Below are 24,696 nucleotides of genomic sequence, written 5' to 3'. Positions count from 1 at the left end.
GGAGCATGAGGTCTTCAGGAAAAAGACTTGAAAAATGCAAGAACCTTCTCCCTTATCTTCCCTTGAATTCTTTACCTTGAGCTGGTTTTAATTAGGATAATTGTTAGTTTGGGGCTATCTCCTGCCATTTTTGAACATCCTGTTCTGAGTGTATTCTATCGAACTAGGATTTTTTCATTTTTTCATTCTCCTTGTCTTTTTAGTTAGAAAGCAAGAGAAATTATGTAACTAAGCCAAAATCATCCAGTGAGCTCCCAGATCCTATCCACTGTGCCATATTGTCTCTTCTACAGCACAAACTACTACTCTGCTCATTCCCATCCAAGAAGATGGTTTTAATTTTAGTTGCTTGTTTGAGAAATTCTTAAAATGATACTCTGCCCTGGTGTTGGGGACCACAGCCTGGAAATGCAAGTGTAAAGTAGGTGCTTTCTTTTCACTATTGTGCCCTGTTTCACAGTGCTCAGCCAGCTGTGGGGAAGGTGTCCAGACCCGGACTGTCACCTGCAGAACACAGCAGGGCTCTCAGGCTCAGGACTTTGCTTGTTTAATGGAGCCAAAGCCACCAGCCACCCAGCCGTGCCTTAAGGAGAACTGCATCCAAGAAGTTGGCTGGCATGTTGGAGACTGGGGCCTGGTAAGCATCATGCTTTCATGCATCGGAAATAATTGATTATATTGCTGTGTTCCTTGCAAACAAGCTTTAATCAGTGCAGCCTGCAATTGGCTGAATAGGAAAGCATGTACTGCTTCATTACCAGTCCCTTGGCTCACAGTTGCATTGTAACTGGCACTAGTAATGCTCCAGTTAATCTGTTGCCTGCTTTGTTTGCAGCTGCTATAAAAATAAATCCTTCTTGGAGGGGGGAGACTATAGTTTCTGTGACAGCAGCAAAATGCAGCCAATAAACTGAAACAATCCACTCCTGCTGCTTATTCTCATTTATTTGCTCCAGTACTGTGAATAGCAAAGCAGCTCATGGACTGAATATGGTCTAGAGCTTCAGGCTTCAGAACTGGTCATCATGTTTGGTGAAATGATATAAACTATGTTTTTGTAATTGCTCAGATAAACTGTTCTTCAGCTGGATTAATCTTGTCTCCCTTGATGGAGGGAGACAGGCTGTTTTCAGCCTGGGAAACATACACGGGGGAGGAGATGGGGGAGATCCAATCTACCACCTGACTTTCAAGCACGCTTGTTTTTCTTCCATGCTAGTGAGACCAACTTGTTCTCAGTTAAAACATGTTGCATCTGGTTCTTTGTGCGGTGTAGCTGAGTTTTAATAACAGCTAAGAAAGCTGCATGCCTTAATCTGATCTTTCCTGCCCTCAGGCTTTCCAGTATCAGAGGGCTCCTACTTGTATCAGAACACAAGAAAGGAATACTCTTCCAGTGTCTTAAAACTTTCTGTGAACAGGTTCTGCTTACAAGAAAGCTATCCATTTGCTTTCCTGTTGTAAAGTGCTACCTGTTACTTGTTAATTCAGAGTTCAAAACTGATCCTTTAACAACTGGTGGATCCTTGTAGGGCTGAGGTGCTTTCAGGCCAGGCTGGAACAGTTCATTCCTGCTTCTGCTTATTCCAGCTCCTTGCCATACAACTGTCCTTGGCAGAGCAGCAAATCTAGATGTTAGATTGTAAGCTTAGCTTGGAGCCTAATGCTTCAGGTCTCGGTGCAACATTTGGCAAAATGATTAGGAGTATCTCTGTTCAGATGAATCCAGCTGAACTGCTGTTTGCTTTATCTTGGTGGAGGAAGCTGTGCTTGGCCTGCAGCTAATCACAGCTGTTCCACGCTCCTGGTCTGTGTTGTTTCTGCATTCTGACTCTGGTTCCTGCTCACTTGCCTTGTCTCTGTGCTCAAGTGTTCGAAGAGCTGCAATTCAGGCATCCGGACGCGCCAAGTTATCTGTGCTGATGGTGACTCCAAATTCTACAGTGCTGATATATGCAAAACCATCCAACCACAGAAACCAGCCACCCTGGGTAGCTGCAACGTGCAGCCTTGCTACCTGCCACAGCGTGAGTTGATTTGTTAGACACCCAAGTTTTTCTAAGTTGCTTCTGCTTAGGAGTAGAAATTGCCAAGTCTCTGCAAAACCTTGTGCTCTCAGCTCTCTGCTTACCTGTCTCCATCCTATGCTTTTGCACCTACAACCGTAGCATCTTCAGAGTCCCAGTACCTGTGCTGTTTGAAGTACATGTAATGGATCTGAGAGCAATATTGGTGTGTCCATTCTGAATTCAGTGTTTTGCCTGACTCTGTCCCAGTCTGTATTACAGACTGAACCCACAATTCACAGAGCTAAGGACTAACACCCTGGAGAGGCTCAGTAGTTAGGAACTGTAGCCAACTCTCATCCCCTTGTGGACCAGCTGTAAACTGTGTGGAGATTGTACCTGCTGTCTGTATTTAGTCTCCATGCCAGAGCTGAAATGGTGACTTCTGTCTGCCTACCTGTTGCAGGTAGTGTCCTCACAATCCAATTGAAACAAATTGCTGATCAGCAGTTGTTCCTGGAGAAGAAACACATTTTTGTCAACCTTAGTCTCCTGTTATTTATCTAATGTGTTTGCAATTATTTGAATGTAGTTGGACTAGCTGCACTTATACTGTATGTTTCTCTTTGCAGAGGTTCCCAGTATGCAGGACACTATGGGATATGATATCAGTCGACAGTCCTTGCTGACGCGTTACAACCCAAACAGCCCTCCCACAGGTTCAGAATATTGTTTGTTTGGGTTTTTGGTAATGGTGGGCTTTGAACAGGGTATGGTAGGGAGAAGGATCCTTCTTTTCTCCCTTTCTCTTGTTCTTTTCATGGATTTCCAGAACTCTTGGAGTCAGGGATAAATTATAGATTCTTTACACCAATAGAGAACTACATGCAAGTCCATGCATGTAGCAGGCTGTACAGACATCCCGGGTTCTGGCAGTATGACATAAGTGCTGGCAGAGAAAAATGCAGCCTAAAGGAGATCATAGATAGAAAAAAGATTTGTGAATCCTACTACACGGGAACAAAAGCAATGTGACAGGTGATTTCTTATGGATCAGCAGGATGAATGCTTAGGGCAATGAGCAGAAGAGCCTCAGAGCAACCAGTTTCAGAAGGAAGGGCCAGAAGATGCAGATTCAGGTGAAACCTTGATACAGAAAAGCTTGCCTTGTAGCTTTGAGCAGGTAAAAGAGAACAGACCCTCACCTGCATGCTGTAAGGAGTTATCTCCACAGATTTTGGTGATGGAAGGTTGCTCCCTGGGAGCTCCACAGTCCACAGCAGCTCTGGGAATCACCACATCAACTCCACTGAGGACTATGGCATCAACTTGTTGCCTGTTCGCTGGGAATCCCAGTCACGATCATCAAATTATCATCAGCTCAGCATCACTCAGTACCCCACTGCAGGAACTGGATCTCAGAACTGTTATCAGACCCCACATGGCTGCTGTCCAGATGGACACACTCCAGCTTCGGGCCCTCTGGGGAGAGGTTGTTCCTCCAAAACCTGTCACCAAAACAGGTAGCTGTGAGTAGATGGGCCTGAGCAGGGAGGCACTGCGTTTCCTGGAGGCTTACTGGAATTTACTGCCTGTGCCTGCTGAACCAAGCAGGTCAGATATTGCTGCACTCTTTCTGCCTTCTGCTTGTAGGTATGGATGCTGTCCTGATGGAGTATCAGCTGCCCAAGGCCCAAACAACATGGGATGCCTGCAGTATGACAGTGATGTTCATATGAGAAGAAATCAGCCTGCTGCAGCTGTTCCAACAGTAAGTACAAAAATCCTTTGGGCTTTAGCTGTCCATTACATGTGGAGATTCAGTTTTGACCCAGATGACACAGTGTTTCTATTGTACTTTGTCTTCCCAGTAATGCTGGAGGACCAATATTCCATGTATGGCACAAGGCCCTTTGGTGTACTTCATTCCTGTTCAGTATGGGGCATCCACTTGGGATTGTCTGTAAGGGAGCGGTTGGGAATTGTCTGAGAAGGAGAGAAGCATCCTGTGTAGAACTGGTTGAATAATCCTGAATAATGAAATTTCTGTCTGTCAGAAACTTGCCATCCAATTTCTGGGAGAAAAAAAAAATACAGAAAAATATTGCCACTAACAGTTGTCCTTGTTTGTCATCTCTGCAGGATGAGGATAAAATATTTAGGGGCAAAATTTGTCTCAAATAGCTTGGGGTATCTGGTGGGGCCATTTGAAAAATCTGATCTGCTACTGGGCTGGCTAAGCGTGTTTTACAGAGAAGTGCAGCACTGACTTCATGGCTAACAGCCAAGTTTCCCAGCCCTTGCCAGCATGAAAGCCTCTAGAAGGCAAACAAATGAGCAGTGATTCCTCTAGCAGCTGGCCTCCTGCAGCCAACAGCTTGGACACGGTGCTTTGCATGTGCTACTGCCCTCATGTATGCATGATAACTTTTGGCTTTCAATTCCTGTCTCTAAGGCAAGCCAAGCCTTGTCCCAGCAGTACCCCTCTGGTGAGTGCCGCAGTTCAGTGTACGGCTGCTGTTTTGACAATGTCGCTTCGGCTTCAGGTCCTGAAGGGGAAGGATGTCTCAATAGGCCCAACTACCGTAAGTGGTGCTTTGACTTGTTTGGTTAGAAACATAGGAGGAGTCACACCTCCTATTACCTCAACCTTTCCTCACAGGAGAGGTGCTCTAGCCCTTCTCTGGACCTTATGGCTGCAGAATTCCCTAGAAAGACCTTAAGTATCTGGCCTCAGAAATGTCTGAGGTGGGTTCTCTTTCTGCTAGAGGGAAAACTAAGACGGAAGGAAACATCAAAGCAGCTGTCCTATTTCAAAATAGAGCTGGGTGCAAAACTCAGGTGTCCTGCCTTTCCACCAGCACTCTGCCTGCAAGGCCCATCATTTAGGCAGGTGGCTTGAAGCACTCAGACCTTTGTGTTTCATGACCCTCACGTGCCCTTCTGTTCTGTTCTTTTTGGCAGCATATCCTGTTATGTGCCTGCTGCCCAGTGCTCACGGCCCCTGTGCAAACTGGACCACTCGCTGGTACTTTGTGACTGTTGTTGGCAAGTGCAACCGGTTTTGGTACGGCGGCTGCCATGGCAATAAAAACAGCTTTGCCTCGGAGGAGGAATGCATGAGAGTGTGTCATAGCTCTGTGGGGATTAGTCCCTTGGAGCACCAGCCCTCTTCTGGCACAGGAGCTCTGCAACAGCAGGACACTGGCTCTCGCTTTCATATGGGCACTGCACAGGGTAAGCAGCAGCCCCTGCCAAGAGAGTCTACAAGTCACAGCCAGGAAGGAAGAGCCTATGGGGCTTCACACCTCACACAGAACAGACATGGAGAGAACTACTGGAGAAGGCAGGTGCTGCCAGAGACTTTGCAAAGGTCTGGTGTGATGGAGAGCCAGCAAAGGGGCACCCAGCAAAGCAGATTGAAAAGCCTGAGCCAGCTGCACTCGACAGGGGAAACAGCAGTGCCTGGGCCCTCTCAGAAGCAGAGCAGCAGTGGCCAGCAGGTGCTGCCACGTGAAGGCAAGCAGTGGCATAAGGCTTCTGGAACAGACACTTCCATGACAGAAGGCTTTGGGCACCAGGTGTCTGCAAATTCCTTCCCAACACAGAATCTGCACAGGTGATTTTATTTGATTTGTTGGTCATTTCAGCCTGCTCATTGTGAAGCATCGCTGCAGATTCTTCTGCAGTAGAAATGTAGGCCCAGCCCAGCTGACCCTGTAACAGATTGGCTATATATTGGCTTTGGTAAATCATATTATCCAGACCTTGGAGTTAACTGGTTTCTCATTCCTTGCACTGTCGTTATACTCTGACAACACTGGAAATAACATGAAAAGACTGCAGGATGCTGGGGCCCTTGTTTGAGAGGCAATGCTGTAAATGAAAATCCATAGGTGGTTTGCCTGTTCTGACTGGTAGATTTAGCTGACCCTGGCTTTGCAGCATTTATCTCAGTGCTGAATGGAGAAGCGGTGGGTTGTACTGGGGAAGTCTCTAAAATGCAGAGTTTGGGTCAGGATCTAGACAGTGTCACAGTGTTTTGCCATATAAGAGAAGACTTGCTGTATTACATGCTGCCTCTGCTCAGAGCTAAGTAGGTGGCTGGTCCTGCTTTACACTGTGGTTGTCCATAGTCACATTTGAAGACCCTGAGAAGTGAAGAGCAGCTGAGGGGTCCCTGGAATCCCTTTCTCTTTCAGAGCCGTTCTGGAGGAAGCCAAGCCCTCCCTTGTGACAGCAGTCATGGGACAAAACATCCAACTGGTCTGCAAGGCAAGCACGGCTCCCTTCTCCAGGGTGGAGTGGATGAAGGATGGCCGGCCAGTCTCCTCTGACAGGTGAGCTCAGCTCTCTTCATTACAGGGCAGTTCATAGGCCTTGCTGAGCAGAGTGCTAAATATGCTTGCTGTTATGGTTTTGTAATTTGGTTGGTGTTGCTATTCCACATGAGAACATCATTTCTTTTTAATCTTATTGGTCACATTCTTTGGAGGGGATAAAAAGAATTAATAAATAAACAAGCCTGTGTGTTAACCTAGGAGCACCCCTGAAAATGAGCTATCCACCTATCTATAAACAGCAGAAACAGATATACTCTACTAAACTGTGTTGAGGCACCAGATAGCATTATGGGACAGAATGGGTGCTGCCCCAAAACCAACATGTGGGCAGTTATGCAGAAGAATGTTGTCTGTGCGGGATTTTTCCTGAGACACTACTTAACTAGTCCAGGATGAAACCTCTGGCCAAGTAAGTCAGGAGTTCCCTTGGCTGGAAGTTTCTGGCACTGCCATCTAAGATGCAGTGCTTTTAAAATTAATTTTAAAGCCTAGTTTTCATGGGAAGTCTGTTTCCTGCAACAGCTTGGATTCAGAGAGTCAGTTTTTGTTATGAAAATCACAGTTGTTAAGAAAAGCTCAGTTCTGCTTTTCTGTTTGCAAATGACTGCTGGGGCTCAGGCTCCTGCCTGGAAGAGCAGTTTCCCTTCTCATGGGAGAGGACTGTTGAAAGCAGTTCCCCGTTTTCCCATGCCTCTCTGTTCCTGACCCCCTTTCTGTTGCAGTTGTTTCCCCTGCCTGTGACCCTGCTGTGGTCAACAGGGTTTTGTTTTTCATTAAGCTGGGGAGGGCACTGCATGGTGGATGTTTATGTAACATCAGCAGGAAGGTTCGCTTTGCCTTGACCAGTTGCTGTCAGAGGTAATTGGTTCCTGCTCCTGTTGCAGGCACACCTACCAGTCTGACAGCTCTTTAGTTATCAGCCATATCAAGCTGGAGGATGCTGGGACTTACACATGCCTCATTTCTGATGGGAGGACAGAGAGACGGCGACAGATTCAGTTACAGATCACAGGTAATTTATCTTACACTTAAAACTTCCACTACCAAAGAGGTAGCTCAGTGCTGCTCAATAGCAGGTACTGACAACAGGGGCAAATTCCTCTGCTGCCACACTATGCACCTTTACCCCATAGCAGTGCAGGAGCCAGGGCAAGTTACAGCAGCAGATCTCCTCTGCAGTGCAGGAGCCAAGGGTGTGGAGGTAGCAGGGCTTCTTCTGCTGTTACACTATAATAAAGTCCTTACCCTAAAGCACTTCCCACCTGCAGTGCTACCCCTTACCTGGAATTGTTGCCCATCTGTAACTTGTACCATTTCCAGTGTAGCAAGCATGTTGTCCTCTCTGAGATCCATCAGCCGCCACCTGGTCCCAGACAGGAGGCTCCAGAAAAGAGGCTTCCTGTGCTCTCTGTCTCACAATATGGTGTGACTGGTTTGCATAGCTGTTCATGCTGATGCATTTGTGTTTTGACCAGACAGGATCATCCAGGTAACAAATTATTCCCTGTTTCAAAAAACATGCCATATTTAAGCAGCAAATCCAGAAAAATACAAAAGATCAATCTGAAAAGATGGGCCAGTAAGCCACTCTTGGTGGCCTTAAGTCCCTGAGATGTACCTTGTCACAGCAATGGCATACGGGGCAGAAGGCAGCGTGGCCTAAGGAATACTGCAACATGTTCAATAATAGAGGAGAGAAAAGAGTCTAAAATTGCTTGCCTGCAGGTCTCTGACTCTCATTAGTCGGCAGCACAGGCTTACTGCACCAGTCAGTCAGAAAACAGATGGCTGAAGGGCTCTTTGGCTCCAGTTCAGCGAGCTCTCCCAAGCTCACAGAAAGCCCTGTGCAAGAGGTCACAGTAAGAACGGTCTTTTTATTCACATATGGCATTTTATTTTGAATAGAGTACCAGAGCGCTGTTCTGGCAGAGGGTGAGAGAGGTCAGGTCCTTCACAAGGAAAATCAGCGACACCGAGAGCTACCCAGAGGCGGGAAGGTTATACAGGCAGCCGGTTCCTCTGTGCATCAGCAATTCACATATAGGTAAGTTCACATACAGCACCGTGTCCAGCTGATGAACCATATGGCATCTCTTCATGTAGAAAAACTGAAGATTGGAAAGGTCCTGGGTCAGCTGTTCTGGGCATGGTTGGGAGGCGAAGGATACTGAACTGCTGACAATAGGACCAGGCCAAAATCCCAGTTGCAAGCTGTCTGCTGTTCTCCCAAGTGTCCCTTGGAAGAAACATATCCTGAGCAAATGTGTCCAGGGAGACTGACAGCAAAGCATCCAGGTTCAAACAAATACAAAAATGCCAGGGGAACTGTCCTTAGCCATTCAAGTTAGTGTAGAAAGAGAAACCCATCCTGGAAAAAAGCAAAGTGAGAGGGAACTGCTCAGTTACTACAAAATAGACATATGTACATATAAAAAAAACCAACAAAACAACCCTTCAGATACCTGAGCTCCTGCCTGTTTGTTTTAAGTATTCTGTGAACAAAGCAGTTTGACTCCAAGCTATCTTCTCATGTACCACTTGGCATACTTCGTAGTTTCTTGCATATTTCTCTGGTCATTTCTGGGCTTTGCAGAAATAAAGGGTTAAAAGTTGTTTTCATTTTAAATGCAGAACACTGAGGCTCTAGACTAAATGGGACTATGATCTGATCTCTCTCTTCTTTTGAGTTCACAGCATAAAACCCAGCCAATTTGCTGAATCCCCATCAGCCCCGTTAGCTGCTTCTGCCTAAATGCAGAAAGAAGTGTTTCACTGAATTATAAAAGCACTGAAATAAGGCTCTTTGGTTTTGTTTTTTGAGATCAAGAATTCAGGTCAGAGAATGGGGGTGGGGGAGATGATGTTTTCTTTGACTCCGGGAACATCGTGGTTTAGTTCCCTTCTGAAATGGTATTTATCTGCAGTCAAAAGAGAGCAAAGAGCACAAGGGGATGGATGGTGTGGGAGCCAATGCCCAGCCTTTCTGCAGTGTGCACTGGGTGCCCTGGCATGCAGTCGGGCTGGTGATTGTAAAACGTATTTGCTCTCTGCCCCTTGAGGGAAGCTTGCTTGGTGCCTTGTTCTCCAGGGCTTTGGGCCATCTGCTGTGTCTTTGTGTTGCTAACACTTCCTTAGGGTTTTAGCCTGAGGGATGTTATAAGTAACAGAGATGCTCTGAGTTGCTGTCTCTGAAGGGTTAAGTTGTCTGGCAGGAGTATAGCACCAAGCTGTGCTGATCTGTAGCAGGAGTTGATAGAGGCTGTTTTTTTCTGGGGAGAGTGAATGTTGTTAATGGTAAATTCTGATGGGAGCACGGAGACCGCCCTTTCCCATTGGAGGCAAAAAAACAAGGCTTGTGATTAAGAAGGCCTTGTGCTGAAGGTCAGATACTGAACAAGGATGTTGCTGCATTGTTTGCTGTGTTTGTCAACATTGCAGGTTGAGAATGGACAAAAGCGAGCCCTCGGTAGTGGAGGCCAAAGTCGGGGAGAGAGTCAGACTGCCCTGCACAGTGGAAGCATCTCCAGCTCTTACCATTGAGTGGCAGAAAGATGGGCAGCCCCTCTCCCCTCCCAGGTGAGTTCCCAGCTGGCTCTACTATTCCTGCAACAGGCTGCGGGGAGGAGAGCCCCATTCTAAGGGAACACTGTTGCTGGCCAGTGCAGAGAGGGCCTGTTCTGCTTTGTGCTGGTTTTATTTGTCAGGGCCAGACAATGCTGTCCTACTGCCCTGGCTTCAGTCACGGGTTGGAGCTGGACTTTAAATTCTCATGTGAACAGCTGTGATACAGAGTCTACAGACCAGAGGCTGGGATGTGGATTGAACTGAGCTGCTGCTATGCCTTTGCTTAGTGTTACTGCAAAGTTGTGCATAAGGCTCAGATTCATTTCTGGTGGCTGGAATCATACCATGGCTCAAACACAACCTGAGGGGATCTCTGGTTTTGTCCATCAGACACAGACAGCAGCCAGATGGGGCCCTTGTGATCAGCCGGGTTAGCTCTGAGGACGCCGGCTTCTTTACCTGCATCGCCTCGAATGGACGTGACCAGGACCAGCGCCAGGTCCTGCTCCGACCTCTAGGTACCGGGCGGGTAGCAGTGTTGCATGTCTGTGCACACGAGTGTGGAACAGGAAGGGTGGGGCTGACTGGGTTTCTCCTCTGGCCGTGCCTCTTAACTTCACACCTGATGTTTAACAGGCAGCTTATGGGTAAGGGAAGACTGAGTTTATTTTCCCAGGGGTAATCTCATGTACGTAGCAGGTCATGGTGCTCTAGAGAGCTGAGGTGGGACTGCTGGCATGAGAGTGTCTCTTGGGTTTCATTTCTGATGTGGAACAGGTATGGAAGTAGCAGGAGGCAATAAAGAGGCAGGTCTTTGTGTGATGTACTTTTGTCTAACTAGAGTAAAATATATATATATATATATATGCTTTGAATATATCCCTCCATTTCTTGCCCTGGCTTGGGCTAGAGCCCTTAGGAAATAGGACATTCCCTTTAGCAATAGCTACAGTAGTTCCAAACGTGCTGGTTCAAGGCCTAGAAGCTTCTGCTACCAGGGGCAGCATAGCATGGTATTCTTGATAGTAACTTTTTACCTTCTGGTTTAGGAGGGCTGAGGATTACTGGTCTTCTGCCAAGCATCGAAGTATCTGAAGGAGAAACTGCTCAACTTCATTGCACAGTGACCGGCAACAATGTGAATATAAGGTGGTCAAGGTGAGCAAAAGCAAGGTGAAACTTTCTCGCTTGTTCTTGAACCTCATCACTCATCCTCCAAACAGTAATGCAGGATGCCTACTGGGCAACGGACAGAGCTGTGGTTCACAGCTCTACCTGGCATCATCTGACCATGCTGGGACAGTTCTCTCCCTTTACTGGCAGATGGAAGTGAATGGCAATTCAGTGTTTTGGTAACAGTAAGGAAGAAGTTGTCTTCTTCTCACGATGTTTTAATAGTTAAACCAAATATGTCCAAGCTCGTAGTGGATTTGGTGTGGGGTTGGTTGGTTTTTTTTTTGCATTTGAAAATAATCAGTTCCATTTTGGAGCTTTCTTGAAAAGGATCCGTAGACATGGATTGGCAATTGCTTCAATCCCTCTGGTCTGAGGGGTTGGAATGAAGTGGGCCACCTCACAAAGAGAGCTATTCTTCATATGTAAGTTTGGTATTTGAGTCAACAAAGTGACTGAAGTATCAGACTATGAATGAAACTCTTCTCAGTGAACAAAGTTTACTTTCCTTGGTAACTCAGAAGTTCACGATTCAGGCAGTTTTCTTGCCATGCACGGAGTATTCCAGGAAGAACAGAACGATTACGATCCTGCTGATATTTTGACGTTCTTTTTAAACAGGCTCTTAAGGGAAAAAGGTTGCATTGCTCACTACTACCCCATATGTTCATCAAGCAATGTGCATAAGCTACCAGTGCCAGCCAAACAGGACTGCCAGACCACAGCCTGGAGAGAGGGAAAGGCACTGTGGCTTTTCTTTTAGTTCCTCAGACCTCAGAAATGTGTCATACTGGAAAGGACAAAGTCCACACACAGAGCACACAGCTCGCTACCTCCCACGGAGGCAGTGGACTAATGGATGTAGACTTGCTCAGGTTCATATTCCTACATAATTGTAGAGGCAGGTTATGGTGAAAAACTTCTTCCTTTGTGCTGAATTTGTACTAACTGACCCCTTTCACGGAGCATCAGTTTCCAAATTGTATAGAGTTCAGTTACTTTAGTTACCAGAGTGGGAACAGTGGTACAAAACACTTTTCACTACAGAAATGGAGTCCCAGTGCGGGCAGATGGCCGCCACATCCACCTCTCCCAGGATGGAAGCCTGACCATAAGCAACGTTCAGTTGGCTGACGAGGGATCCTACACGTGCAGCGCCTACAGCAGCAGCAGCTCTGTCAGTGCCAGCACGGAGGTGAAAGTGCTGAGGAGCAGCCCCAGCAGTGAGTACAATTTGTCCTCCCTGCTTCTGCCTGTCGTGCACCCATCCAGCACCGGTCCCAGGCTCTGGGGAGCAGCAGGAGCCTCTGGGTGGGTGTGAGAGCAGAGTGGTGGAAGCGGCCCCCCACTGAGGCACTGGGAATCAGTCCCAGAAGCTGCCTTCTCTTTCTTTATCTAAGCAGAGTTGTCAGTTTCTCTTTCTGGTCCTTGATTTGGAATGCAATTAAACGATGCCCCTTAGAACTGGAAGGATGGAGAAAACAGGAACCCATTGTGGTTTTGGGGAGGGAAAATAAGCCTGGGGACAATCCCTAGCAGTGTTTTCAGCTGGCTTTACCTTTTACTTGGCTGCAGCAACTGTGAATCACGTTGTGGACCTGAGCAGAGACTGTGTGGACCAGCCGCACCTCGCCAACTGCGGCCTGATAGTGCAGGCCCAGCTCTGTGCTAACGAGTACTACGCCAGCTTCTGCTGCGCCAGCTGCTCCCGCTACCAACCACACGCCAGCCCTCCTCATCGCAGCGGGTGACACACAGCCAAGGCCCCGAGGAACAACAGGTGACATGAACTATGTCCTTCTGCTGCATGGAACTGTTCTGGGAGCTCGGCCCTGCTTGAAAGCTCGAGAGGGCAGATTTAATGGTGTAGGGTGTAATTGCCAAGTGGTGGCAGAACCACCATCCTCAGATTTATTGCAAACTTCTTTCCTCTGACCCCTGTATGCTTTGCAATAGCTCATCCATGTCTCCATGTGATGGTAACTGCTGCTTTTCACAGGAGGTAGCACTGGGAATAGCCTCTCTAAAGGACTGAGGAGCACATTCCCTCTAAATGCAAAGGAATCTGGCCATGACAAACAGTTGATACATGTAAAATTAGCATTCAGGTCCTGTACGATTACCAGCTCTAGAGATGCAGCTGTGATGTCACCTACTGCAGCTACGTACTGTAGCTGATTTATTCCAGCGCTCCTAAGTAGGATTTATCTTTGGGTCAGTTTGGTTTCCACTGGAATGTATTCAGCTCTGGGTTAGAATGCAGAAGCAACACTCCACAGAAAGCTTTGGACAAAATGGAAGGATATGTTTAGCCCTTTCTGAATTGCAGGGATCATTAACATAATAGCACTATAGCATGTTCAGAGATGATGCAGATTAAATATCAGTATCTCGGGGAATTATTATGAAGTTCATTTGGTTTTTCCAGAGCCAGAACCACGCTGTTGAATTTAATGCCAATATGGGCTCTTGGTAGCAGTGTGCTGGGTGTCAGCTTGGAGAGGAGAGTAACACACATAAATAGGTGTGGGTACATTTGTCTTGATAGAATAAATTTCCCAATGTTCTTCTGTGTTGTCAGTAAACTCCAGAAACACCTGGGTCTGCATGTGGCCTGGGCTGGTTCTTGCTGTTATGTGCTAATAGGGATTTCCAGGTACAGAGGCAAAGCAGTTACAGCTGAAAAGCATCCGTCCTGTCCGGACTGACACAACACAGTGGCAGCCTCAATATTGTTATCCCTAAAAGCAGCCTCTTTCTGCGCTACCTTCTGAGTCGTGGGTAGATTGCTGGTGTTAATTAGCACCACTCACTGGATGTATGGATGTACTTACACTTCTTGCTGGTCTCCTGATGTGTAGTGCTGATGCTGATGTTTGCAGGTGGGTAGTAAGGACTGTTTTTTTGCGGCAGCTTTTTTCTTAGTGTGTTGTTTTTAGGTGTCTTTCTTCCTACTTCTGCTTCTCTAATAAATTAAAGGCTTCTATGGAAGGAAGCTAATTCTGGACTGTGATCACAGTCCTTTCCTCTCCTTCAGTCCAGAACCAGCACTCAGGGCAGCAGTAATATGTGGGTGTAAATCCGCAGGCTTGGCAGCCTAAGGCTGGTTGAACTCTAAATCCAGCAAATCTGTTCAGCTGCATCTAAAAATACGAATTACCAGCCTAATGATTGCCCTGTCTTTGGCACAGGTGTGGCTTCAGAACTGCACACCGTGCTTTAAGATGTGAACAGACTGAACTGTCTAAAAGCAATCCAGTAAAGGAGCAAGAGGTTACGGGCAGTAAAAAAGCTCTTTTTTTTCTTTTAGATTCTGCTTGTTAGAAAAGACAGAAAGTCTCATTTTGCAGCAAAAGACTTTTAATTTGGTAATTAGGAAAAGCTTCCTCTGCTGTAAGACACAGAACGTTACAGTGAGGGATTGTGAAGTTGCGCTCATGGACTATTTAAGGACCAAAGCACTGAGATAAATTCTGTGTTTGTACGTAAATCTGCAGAATGGCACTTTTAGTACAGGATGTTTTACAATATGGTATCGCTGCCTTTTGAGACCAATTAGAGGCTGTGTAAGTTCCAGTCCCATGTGGTGGGCCCAGAGGGCAGCAAGGGGCTGTGAGCCCCCCCAGGAGGGTGGTTCCAAGTGGATGGTGCCCATTTCAGACGCCTTTCTCCCAGAACAAGCCATCATTTCTATGATATCATCCCTTCCTTTGTGTCAGGGGCCCTGTTTTCTAGTAGTACATGCAGTCAGCTTTCATTTAGGCCGTATGATCAGACACAGCACGGTCAGGGAGCTCTGTCTGCAGCCTGGTGAGAGCTGTAGTGGGCACCTGTGTTCAGACAGACTGGACTTTAACACTGAAGGTACTTTGTTATTTTTTTCCCCTCATTTATTCCCTGACCTCCTTTCAGATGTGTAACCATGGCAATAAGGATGGGATCTGAAGGCAGTTCGTTGCTTTAAATACACGCCGTGGCTCTAACAGTTACCTAAAGCAGTCTGTATTTTCCTATTTGGAAGCAGAGAATTTTCTTTTGCTTAGTATCACGTAACCTCCTGAGCAAACGCTTGTATTATTTGATTTGAGAATCAAGATAGTGGTTTTCTTCTCTAAACAAATGATCACAGGAAGGTCATCTCTATCCCCTTTATGTCCCAGGCAGAGGAAGGGTGTCGCTATTTATTTCCATCTGATCTCTGGGTGCTGCTCTGACGGGCTGAGGAACTGGTCGGAGAAAGGAAGAAAAAACAGACACAAAAACCCACAAACCCAACCGCGTACAGCACAGTATTATAAACATTAGATATCTAAGCATATGTGACTAAGTATTTAACTTTTAGAAAGCCAGCAAATAAGCACAGATACCAACTCCAATACCACAGAGTGTGCTGGGATTCCTGTTGGTGCTGTGCTCCACACAGGTGTGCTTAAGGTAAGAAAGAACCTGCCTGGAAATGGAAACTGCTGGCAGGCCCAAATGCTCGGGCCAATGCAAGGCACAAGGCAGCGTTTCTCTCCTTTCAGGTTACAAAGTCTGACTCAGTATTTTTTAATATATATGTCTACCACTACTTCATGCACGTAAGCACGCAGTAAAAACCAGCCACGCTGCCAGGATGGGCATCGGCTGCCTGCGAGAACAGAAAGGAGTGAAAATACGGTGTCACCCCAGGCGGCTCTTAGGACCCTCACTCCTTTTAATAGCAATGGAAAAGAAAACCCAAGTGAGTATTTCCTTTCACCTGTTTGCAATGTTTGTGTTTTCATCTTTGTAAATGTTCAACATTAGAAAATCCAGCATTGCAAACCCAGAAACCACTGTTTTCCATCAAACCCTGCCTTGCAGAGCTTCACGTCGCTATAGGTCAGATGGATATTGGCACATTCGGTATTAAAGTTCCAGGTAACATAACGTGGGGTACAAAACAGAAGGGCAAAGCCTGGAAATCAAACGGGGAGAGGGGAAATAAAGCTGTCACAGACGGTGCTTCTACCACCAACATTTATTTCTGTTAAAGCAGATTATAAATCATCAGTACAAATATATATAACTTACATTTGCTTGTAAGGCCAAAGTTTAAAAGTAAAGTTAAAATGAGATGGATTCCACAAGTCACCAGAGGCAGAACCTGGAGCAGCTGCAGCCTCACCACAAGGGTTCACAAATCCGCAGAAAAATAAAAACAGAAGTTAAAAAAAACCCTCTAAGATCTACTGATGGACAAACAGAACGTGGGCTCCTGGCAGCCCCGGGACGTGAGATATGGTTACAGTGAGTCTGTCACAGTAGTGTTAGAACCGATAGATTAAGACAAGAGAACTGCAGCAATACATGAAAGAAAAAACCAATGTACTATATATATAATATGTAGCTTGATTCCAATAAAAAACCAGTTAATTTTCCCCATGGTTTTCAGACCATGACAATACTGTTCTTTAATTTTCATTATTTAAAACTACAACGTAATGACTTACTGGTTGTGATTGTTGTTGCAATATGCTACTTACAATGAACAGGTACAAGAACAAGCTAGAGCCCCTTTTTCCACCCCCCGGCGTTACTTACAATAAGAACTGGAGATAAATCAATCTTATGTACAATTTCTTACATTCACCCCCCCCCTTCTTTTTTTTTTTAAACCTTTGGCAAGATTACTTACAACTCATACATCTTTTAATATCCACTATTTAAAATATTCTAAATGCATAAAAATAAAGATTTTGGCTTTACTTTAGTCTTTACATATAATATTCACTTTGTTACTCAAAATGGAAGCTCAACTTTTCCCACAGACCTGGCTTCTGCCAAGCAGGTGACAACCTCCCTCCTTCCTTCCCCACCCCAACCCTGCTTCCCTGAGGGGGAGCACCCAGGACTCACGGTATGAGATGTGCTGTCCTTTCTGAGATACGTGATGCTCTGCAGGACAGGGCGCCCGGCTCTGCTGTAACTTCCAGCTTTCCAAGTGAAGAGGGAACGCAGACCGAGGTGGCTCCAGGGTTCATTTTGAGAACTGCGTGTGAAATTCTGTATACATTTATATCCTTCCCCATCATTGCTCCCTCTTTCTAACCCATTTTCATTTGAAGGGACCTTTGGGATTATCAAAGCAAACGGATGAGAAACAGTCTCCTCTGCTCCCTTTACCCCTCTAGCCTAATGTACAAGTTATCCACCCACCTATGGGCCGCTTAAAGTTCAATCTCAAATGTCTTTTGTAAATCACTGGAGAAGGGGTTGGTCGGGGAGGGATTCGTGCGCTGCTTTGCCTTGCTCTCCAGTGCTGCCCACTGTGCTTCAAAGGGGTCTACCTGTGGAGCAGCTGCAGGAGGAGGCTGGGGGTGCTTGTCCTCTGCAGCCCATTTGCCACCGTCAACGCCATTGAAAGCTGCAGAGCCGTTGTGCTGCGCGGGCGGGTTGAAGAAGGGGCTGGCTGTGGCGCTGCCAGCCTCGTACTGAGGGAACGTCTGCTGTTTGACGAGGCTGGGGGACTGGTGCGGGTGGGCGGCCGGAGCGTGGCTCGCTGTGCCAAAGACATTGGCTACCATCTGTGAAGGCGTGATCCCCACCACAGGTACACTTGGGGCTGCCGCGTACGTCATCCCATTCGCTACGGCGTAGGGCTGAGCCGGAATAAAGGGCGGCTGCATGGGCGGTACCACGCCAACCGGCACAGGCTGAGGCGCAATGAAGGTGCTCACGGGGTAGGCAGCTGCTGCCTGGGGAGCAGCTGCTGGGGGCTGCAGTGGCGGCTGTGCGGCTGGGGCCGGCTGCTGCTGGGCACGGACAGTCTTGGAGACCTCCTCCAACCAGCGGTCTGCCTCCGACGGAGTACGTCTGTGGTTTCCTTGGAAGAGACTCGGCGAGGCTGTGCCTGGGGTGCTGCTGTTCCACTCAGTGCCTGGGGAGGAAAGCACACGGAAGTGATCAGCGGTTCCATTCCTCACCCTTTTATCAGTGAGACAGACCGGAGGATGCTCAGCAGCAGCCAGGCCTCTTCCCTCCACAGCTGAGACCACTACTAATAGCAGCAGTGCCCTTCTGCATCCAGTCTACTGCTCTCCCCCTTTGAAAACCATCCTCCATTGGCTGAATGCTACAGTCTTTTTCTACCTGTGGTTTTTAAACTCTCTTTCATTCCTATAGGACCTCACCAGCTTTTCAATGCAATAAGAAAAGCAGTTATTCCGTGTTTTGAGGAAGTGGAAAACTGCTCAGAACTCTCTTCCTTTGTCCTAAGTGTCACAGCCAGTTAAAACTCTGTCGGTTCTCTGTTGTTTTTACATTGGATGGGACATGGACAACTGGAGGGTCAAACTAAAACTTACTAAACACAAGAAATTAATGTAAAAAGCTTTTAAAGTACCAAACTTACTTAATCTGTGACTGGAAACAACGCACAAAAATCACTTGGCATACATGTACTGATCCCTTCATCCTCACTATTCTAGTGAAAATAAAAGAGCTTCCTTTTAAAGCATCTGCTTTTCTAAAACTCTGCCAAAATAAGAAACCGTCTGCCTTATAGACCCAGAAGCTACGAGTTCAAAGCTTCCCTCCATCCACTTGTGCAAAAAGCTGCTACTTCCGGCTTTTGTTCCTGTTCCTTCCCCTTTTCATCAAGTGGCACAGACAGGCGGCTCGGGAGCTCAATTACGCTTTGATCCAAGCTCTCATAGCAATGCACAGGATCTACTTCCAGTCTTACCAGAGACCACGGCTGCAGCTCCAGTATTAGCAGCAGGAGCATGAGCCCAGGGATTGGTTTCACGAACTGGCATAGCTGTGGACACTACAGCAGCTTGGGATGGTTTAGCAGCAAGCACACAGAAGGCTGAGGCAGTGCCATTAACTAAAATGGGAGCAGACAACATCAGTGCGATTAATTCATGCAAGGCATGCACATGACTGGAGTATTAGTGGGCCACGTCATAACCATTAACATCCAACAACTTTAAACACTTCCACATGACAGCAGTTTGCGTAAATCAGCCAAACTGGACTGACAGTCGATGATGCACATGAATCCCATCTCGAGCCAACTCTTGTTAACAGCTGTGGGATGGTGGGTTTTTATTTAGTTGATGAGATTGTCAGCGCTGATAACCAACGTTACATTTGTTGGGCTTCTATAGCAAAGAGATATGGCTCACCAGAAGGAAGTTATAGCACGATTAAATTTAGATTCCAAAGAACACCAGATTTTGGATGCAAAATAATCGCTGCATTTAACAAGGAGAGGTTCTTTTTCCACACTATTTGCATAAAACTGCATCAGTGGAATGAAGGTTAGCGCTACCGAGAGTGCTACAGTTGGCACCTCCGCATCTTACTCGGGAGTTTGTGTGCAAAATGGCAATCAGGTGGCACCAAGTCTCCTTCCCATGCAGGATTTGGCTCCTGTGACACACCACTGTTCAGACTGTTACAGCCCAGGAGGCAGACTGGCTAAAACAGCCACGACCTCAAAGCCAGGCCCTTTTACAGGCAACCATCGTGTGGTAGGTGCGTGAGCTTGTTAAAAACAAAACCACATAAAAACTAAATAGATGGGATGAACAAAACAAGATGCATTATCCCAAAATACTGATACAAGACTTACACAAGACATTAATGCTACGTGTCACCAGAAAGCAACATTATGTGCACTCAAGCCTCATCCAGCACCACCACAGCAAGCAAAGAAATCACAGACCTTGAAAGGCGGGAGACTGTGGGGCAACCACGGTCACAGGTTTCGTCATGGGCGCTGAAGAGAAAGGGTCCTCCGATGGCGTGCTGAACGCACTGGTGATCTGCGAGCACAGGGCACTAATGCTGTCTGCTTCCCCTTCCACCTCTGGGACTGCAATGCCAACAGGACTGGTTAAATGACGCTTAAGGCAGACAGAAACTGAAATATCATTTATTTCTCTTTTAGGCGTTCCTACTGCAGGTGTGTACGACAGCTTTTATGGCTTGGGTTTTAAACCGGGTGTTGAAGACCTGACAGTAACAACAAACATAAAGACTTTAGTGCATTTGGTGACTTACTCAAGAGGGCAGAAGACTACTGACCGACCAGAGATGCTCATTATTTCCATTTGCACTGCTCCTCCAAAGTACTGATCACCAGTTCCTCACTGCAGTGAACTGACTTGGGCAGGCATCATTAAGCAGAAACAATATAAATGCCATAGGATGGCCGGATATGGCAAGGACAATATGGAAAATGTAAGGAGGGGGCATTCCCAGTAATTGATTATCTGAGGAATATTCCAACACAGCCCCTGCAGCACGACAAGAGCTACACACCAGCATGCACAGCACTGTTACTTTTAAACCCATAACTCCGTGCTGGTCTTAAAGCACAGGTCACCAAACAAGTACCGTAAGCTCAATCAGATGAGGTATTGTCATTGTTTTCTTTTTTGCCACACAGATTCAAACTTTAAAACTCAGAATCCTAAAAGTTGCTCTGCTGCCAAGTGAGAGTACAACTGCTGTGCAGGATAATGTAGCTCAAGGCATCCTAGAATGATACGCAAGGTACCCATTGGCCCAGATGTTTACTTTGGGATGACTACAAAACCACAACTCCGTCATCTGAAAACCGTACCGCTCACTACTGACACAGGCAGCTGCTGTACTGCCCAAACAGTAACATTTCCTTTAACCAAAGGTGAAAAGTAGTTTCATTCCTCTCAAACAGAAGAGTTCAGAAGGGCAGAAGCACAGACTGCAGAAAAATGTCAAGTGATCCCATGGTCTGCAAAACCTTGACAGGGTTTGACCCTCTAGATGCCCTGGCATTAAGCAGAGGGCCTGGATCAGTGGCTCAGTGGGAAGAGCAGAAGTACTGATACAGCACCACTTGTTCCTGCACACTTCAAGCTCTGTTCCAGTAGTTCAGGTAATTATTACAGCTGATTATCTCCTGCTCATCAATACTGCATTTGAAATTCTTGCATATTCCAGAAGTAGAAACTTTCTGACCTGCTGATGTAAGCTCGTCAGAAATAATTCACGTGGGGAAGGAAGAAGAGTTTAGTGTAAGTACTGCATTATTGAAAGCCACAGACAAGGAAAGGAAGAAGAGACAACTTAAGATCATGTTTCACCATTTGGCTTTACCTGAGTTTTTCATGGGGAAATCTGTCTTCCTTTGCACTGTTGAAGGCAGTTCATTTATTCGCAAGGACAGCTGGCGCTTAAAAGGAGACATCTTTTGACTAAGGGCAGGGAAGCCCCTGAAAGAGCCTTGCCTGGCAAGCTGTTCTATGGGGGCGTGCCTCCGTGGGATAGCGTGGGGGTTGCTCATTTCCTTCTCCACAGAGGCAGTGACTTCAGCAGTAGGAGAAGCTGGTGAGCCAGGAGAGGGAGCAGTAGTAGCTGGGGCAGCACCTGGTGCTGCTGTCTTCACTTCTGTTTCAGCTGTCGGAGGAAATAGGATAAGGTTAGAAGAGCAAAGCAGTGTATTTTCAGCTGCCCCTTACTCCTGTGTGTTCTGTAAAGAGAAACTGCATAACCAGTGCTCTTCTGGCAAAAAGGTTTCTAACACCACTGCAGAAAAATCTTTTCTTTCTCCTTTCCTAGTCTTCACCACACACACCACTTTACATACACCCAGCCCCCAGAGCGCAGCTAGTGAAGGCCAGCTGCTTCATAGAAATGATGGCCTTACGTATGGAGCTTTTCTCACAGTTCCTGAGAACACTGCTCTGGAAACACCCGGAATTCATTTATGATTAAGACTGAAAAGTGTACTGTGTGTCTAAGACCTTTATTTTGCCTCCCACATAACTATAAAAACAGATCAAGGCCAAAATACTACAACTGACTGTTCTCAGTTAATGAGTGAGGTGCAGCTGAGCAGCTGCAGGGAACAGAACGGCTTCTGGACCTTCTTTAGAAGTTCCCCCCCATCCCTGCAGAAGCAGCAGCAGCCAAACAGCCCACACAAGCTCCAGCAGGCCAGAGAGAGTGCTTAACAGGTTAGGCAGCATTCAGAGCTCAAGCAGCAGCTCCCAGCAGCTCCAGGGACAGCACTGCAGAGATGGAAGCGTGCTGCAAGGCAGAGCCTGACTCTGAGCTGACAGTGCACCAGCCGCATTCTGAAGACTTTCCAAACTTCATACTAAGAGCAGTCACTGTTTTCTGGTTGTTGCATCAACAGAATAACTGGGAGTCTGGAAAAAGAAGGCTCACAGTGGCATTTTTGAGGAGCTGGAACCACCAGAGTTACTAATGATGTTGTCTTGCAAGCTTCAGTACCCAGGAGCTGCAGCTGCTCGTTCAAGTGAAACTTTTCTAATCAGTCTTTCTTGGAAAGGATTTCACACACCTTCATTGAGTCAAGACTTTGACTCATGCCCTCAATAACAAAGGCGCCGTGTTTAAGCTTCATTTAACACATTCTAAAACGAACGTATGGGAACAAGCAGATGGATGATGGAAATGAAGATTAAAGTTTTGCAAGAGTGGCAGTACTAAACTTGCTGTGGAACCCTCTGAAAGAAAAGGCCAACTTTGCTGTGAAGAGCTGTGGGTAACATCTATAACGCTCATCTTTTTGCTGGCTGTACAATGCTATCACTGGGAATTCTGGATGGATGTTAAGCTGCAATCCCTGCTGGGGCTCCGCTGCAACCTCAGTGCTGATTCTGCTCACTGTGGATGACTGTGTAAGTGGCACCCCTTACCTTTAGCATCCGGCATCTGTCTCATAACTTCCTCTCTTTCTGCTTGTTCAGTAGCTGTAGTGACCCTGAATGACCCCTCTCTAGTGAATGTGGTTCTGCTGGCATCGAAGGTGGCAGTGACTCCACACTCCTTCTCTCGCTTCTGCTTTCGCTCCAGGCACGCAGCGAACGCACAGCCCACGGCATGACTCAACCTTTCCCCCTGCACAAGACAACACTGCATCATACGGTGACTGGAACAGAAGCATCCCCGTACTTCAAGCACTGCAAACCGATAACACCTTTACAAGAGGACTCTAATTAAGACGTTAAAAAAGAACTACTGTAATTGGCCTCCTCGTATAGCTCTAAAACTAAACCTGACGTAAAAAGGGCCACAACTATCACTGTACAAGCATGAAGGCCTCCCAGAAATGAAAGACCATCAATCTGTGTAGCTTAACTGCTACTACGATAGCAATGTGATAACGTACTGGCACTGATCCCTCCTCTTCTATGGATGCATTTGTGCAGGAAGAAAGTGTTCATGGAACCATCTTAGCAGGTTTAAGTCCCAAGGGATAGATCACTGCTACTCTCAAATGGAAGAGAGCACACAGGAAGGCAGTACCGTTGTGTGCAAATGGGAAGTTTAAAAGCAGAGCTGCCTACTAATGTCTCTTAATGGCTCTGACCAAATGCACAAATCAGTACTGAGTGCCCTCCAGAAGGCACTTCCACTATCAACCAGGGAGGTCAAAAGGATCCACCGCCCAGTGACTGCACTAAGGAAGTGAAGTTCAAGTCAGAGGAAGTCTGGCACTCCAGCTCATCTGGAGGCTGCAGCTGAGTCACAAGTGCTATTATTACAGCAGCTCAACTCCTCTGTTATCACTGTAAATGAACTGACCCGCATACACAGCAGAACGCAGCTCTGACACGAGTTTAAATGGGAATGCTCAACATCAATGTTTCTCTTTAAGGAAACATGATCAATTAACAAATGTAATTGCTTTCAACACACAGCTATGTGGAGTTATCTCAATGGATTTGCATTGTGTAATATATAGGCAGGATTCAACAAAAGCCACAAGGGGAGATGGCTGGATCAAGGAGTTACATGACTTGGGTCTACAAAGCAAGAGCAATAGAAAAAACTTGATTACAAACCTTCCACTGCAAAAACATCTTAACATTTAGAAGCAAACAGGATCCTGATGTAATTCATTCTAGCTCCATCCCTTAGCACTCAGATGACTTTCCATTCAAGACAGCATTTGCATACAAGAGGCTACATTCATACCCAGCCTGCTATTCATACCCTGTTCGCTATGATCTTATCCTGGAAAAACTGTCACTGCTGTTCCAGTTTTGGGCTGTACACATTTTCAGATGAGAATATCTTCTGTCTATTCTTAGAAGAGTGGTTCCCTTCTGCTACCCATATCTGAGGCTGACTGCATTCCACTTACACACCACATTGGGCACTGCTTCTCTGCACAAGGAGACAGCACAGAGGGATATAATTCAGATATATAGAACCAGAACTAAAATACTTTTTATGGAAGCACTATTTAGCTGAAGTTTAAGTGCACTGCAGTGTTCTGTGCAGTTACATTTTCTCAGCGTAACCCCAGGTGGAAGCAGGAGGAGCCGGGCACCCCTCACACTGCACTCACCGTGTCCTTCACAGCCATGAAGCAGTGGCATATCCAGCGCCTGGTGGTGCCGTCTCGGCAGATGTATGAAAATGCCCGGTCAAAGTTCCTGTCCGGTGCGCAGAAAGAAACCTTCTCTATTGTCTGATCAACTATGAGGTCCTGGAGGGGAAAGAATCCATTGCAGCCAACCAAAAAAGAAAAGAAAGAGAAAAAAACAACGTGAGGAAACGTGGAGAAACAATTGCACAAATCATTCTGCAGGATGCACTGTGTTACAAAGAAAAGC

At 46.5% G+C, this 24,696-nt stretch overlaps 2 protein-coding genes across 34 annotated transcripts in view; one reads left to right on the top strand and one right to left on the bottom strand.

The window, feature by feature from the left end:
• PAPLN (papilin, proteoglycan like sulfated glycoprotein) overlaps positions 1-16,515 on the top strand; it is a 58,194-nt gene extending 41,679 nt beyond the window's left edge. For all 5 annotated transcript variants that reach the window (XM_015864586.3, XM_085548897.1, XM_015864585.3 and 2 more), the window contains 15 exons: positions 461-637; positions 1,871-2,027; positions 2,639-2,725; positions 3,241-3,529; positions 3,660-3,777; positions 4,462-4,591; positions 4,971-5,625; positions 6,209-6,346; positions 7,234-7,361; positions 8,255-8,393; positions 9,788-9,925; positions 10,304-10,431; positions 10,963-11,071; positions 12,134-12,309; positions 12,662-16,515. In XM_015864586.3, the coding sequence (XP_015720072.2) occupies positions 461-637; positions 1,871-2,027; positions 2,639-2,725; positions 3,241-3,529; positions 3,660-3,777; positions 4,462-4,591; positions 4,971-5,625; positions 6,209-6,346; positions 7,234-7,361; positions 8,255-8,393; positions 9,788-9,925; positions 10,304-10,431; positions 10,963-11,071; positions 12,134-12,309; positions 12,662-12,837 (2,745 nt within the window). In that variant the 3' untranslated portion in view covers positions 12,838-16,515. The remainder of the gene's footprint in view (positions 1-460; positions 638-1,870; positions 2,028-2,638; positions 2,726-3,240; positions 3,530-3,659; positions 3,778-4,461; positions 4,592-4,970; positions 5,626-6,208; positions 6,347-7,233; positions 7,362-8,254; positions 8,394-9,787; positions 9,926-10,303; positions 10,432-10,962; positions 11,072-12,133; positions 12,310-12,661) is intronic.
• The window catches only part of NUMB (NUMB endocytic adaptor protein), an 87,054-nt gene continuing 78,434 nt past the window's right edge, over positions 16,077-24,696 (bottom strand). For 18 of the 29 annotated variants that reach the window (XM_085548915.1, XM_085548918.1, XM_015864606.3 and 15 more), the window contains 6 exons: positions 24,429-24,569; positions 22,771-22,972; positions 21,203-21,502; positions 19,785-19,934; positions 18,798-18,941; positions 16,077-17,990 (listed from right to left, as the gene is read on the bottom strand). In XM_085548915.1, the coding sequence (XP_085405041.1) occupies positions 17,281-17,990; positions 18,798-18,941; positions 19,785-19,934; positions 21,203-21,502; positions 22,771-22,972; positions 24,429-24,569 (1,647 nt within the window). In that variant the 3' untranslated portion in view covers positions 16,077-17,280. The remainder of the gene's footprint in view (positions 17,991-18,797; positions 18,942-19,784; positions 19,935-21,202; positions 21,503-22,770; positions 22,973-24,428; positions 24,570-24,696) is intronic. The other 11 variants (XM_085548929.1, XM_085548925.1, XM_085548928.1 and 8 more) reach the window with 1 other exon arrangement.

This window comes from Coturnix japonica, chromosome 5, assembly GCF_054131305.1.
Source record: "Coturnix japonica strain WE chromosome 5, WE-NBRP24, whole genome shotgun sequence".
Lineage (NCBI taxonomy): Eukaryota > Metazoa > Chordata > Aves > Galliformes > Phasianidae > Coturnix > Coturnix japonica.
Note: the sequence above shows the minus strand (reverse complement) of the source record. Positions and strands in the feature narration are given on the sequence as shown.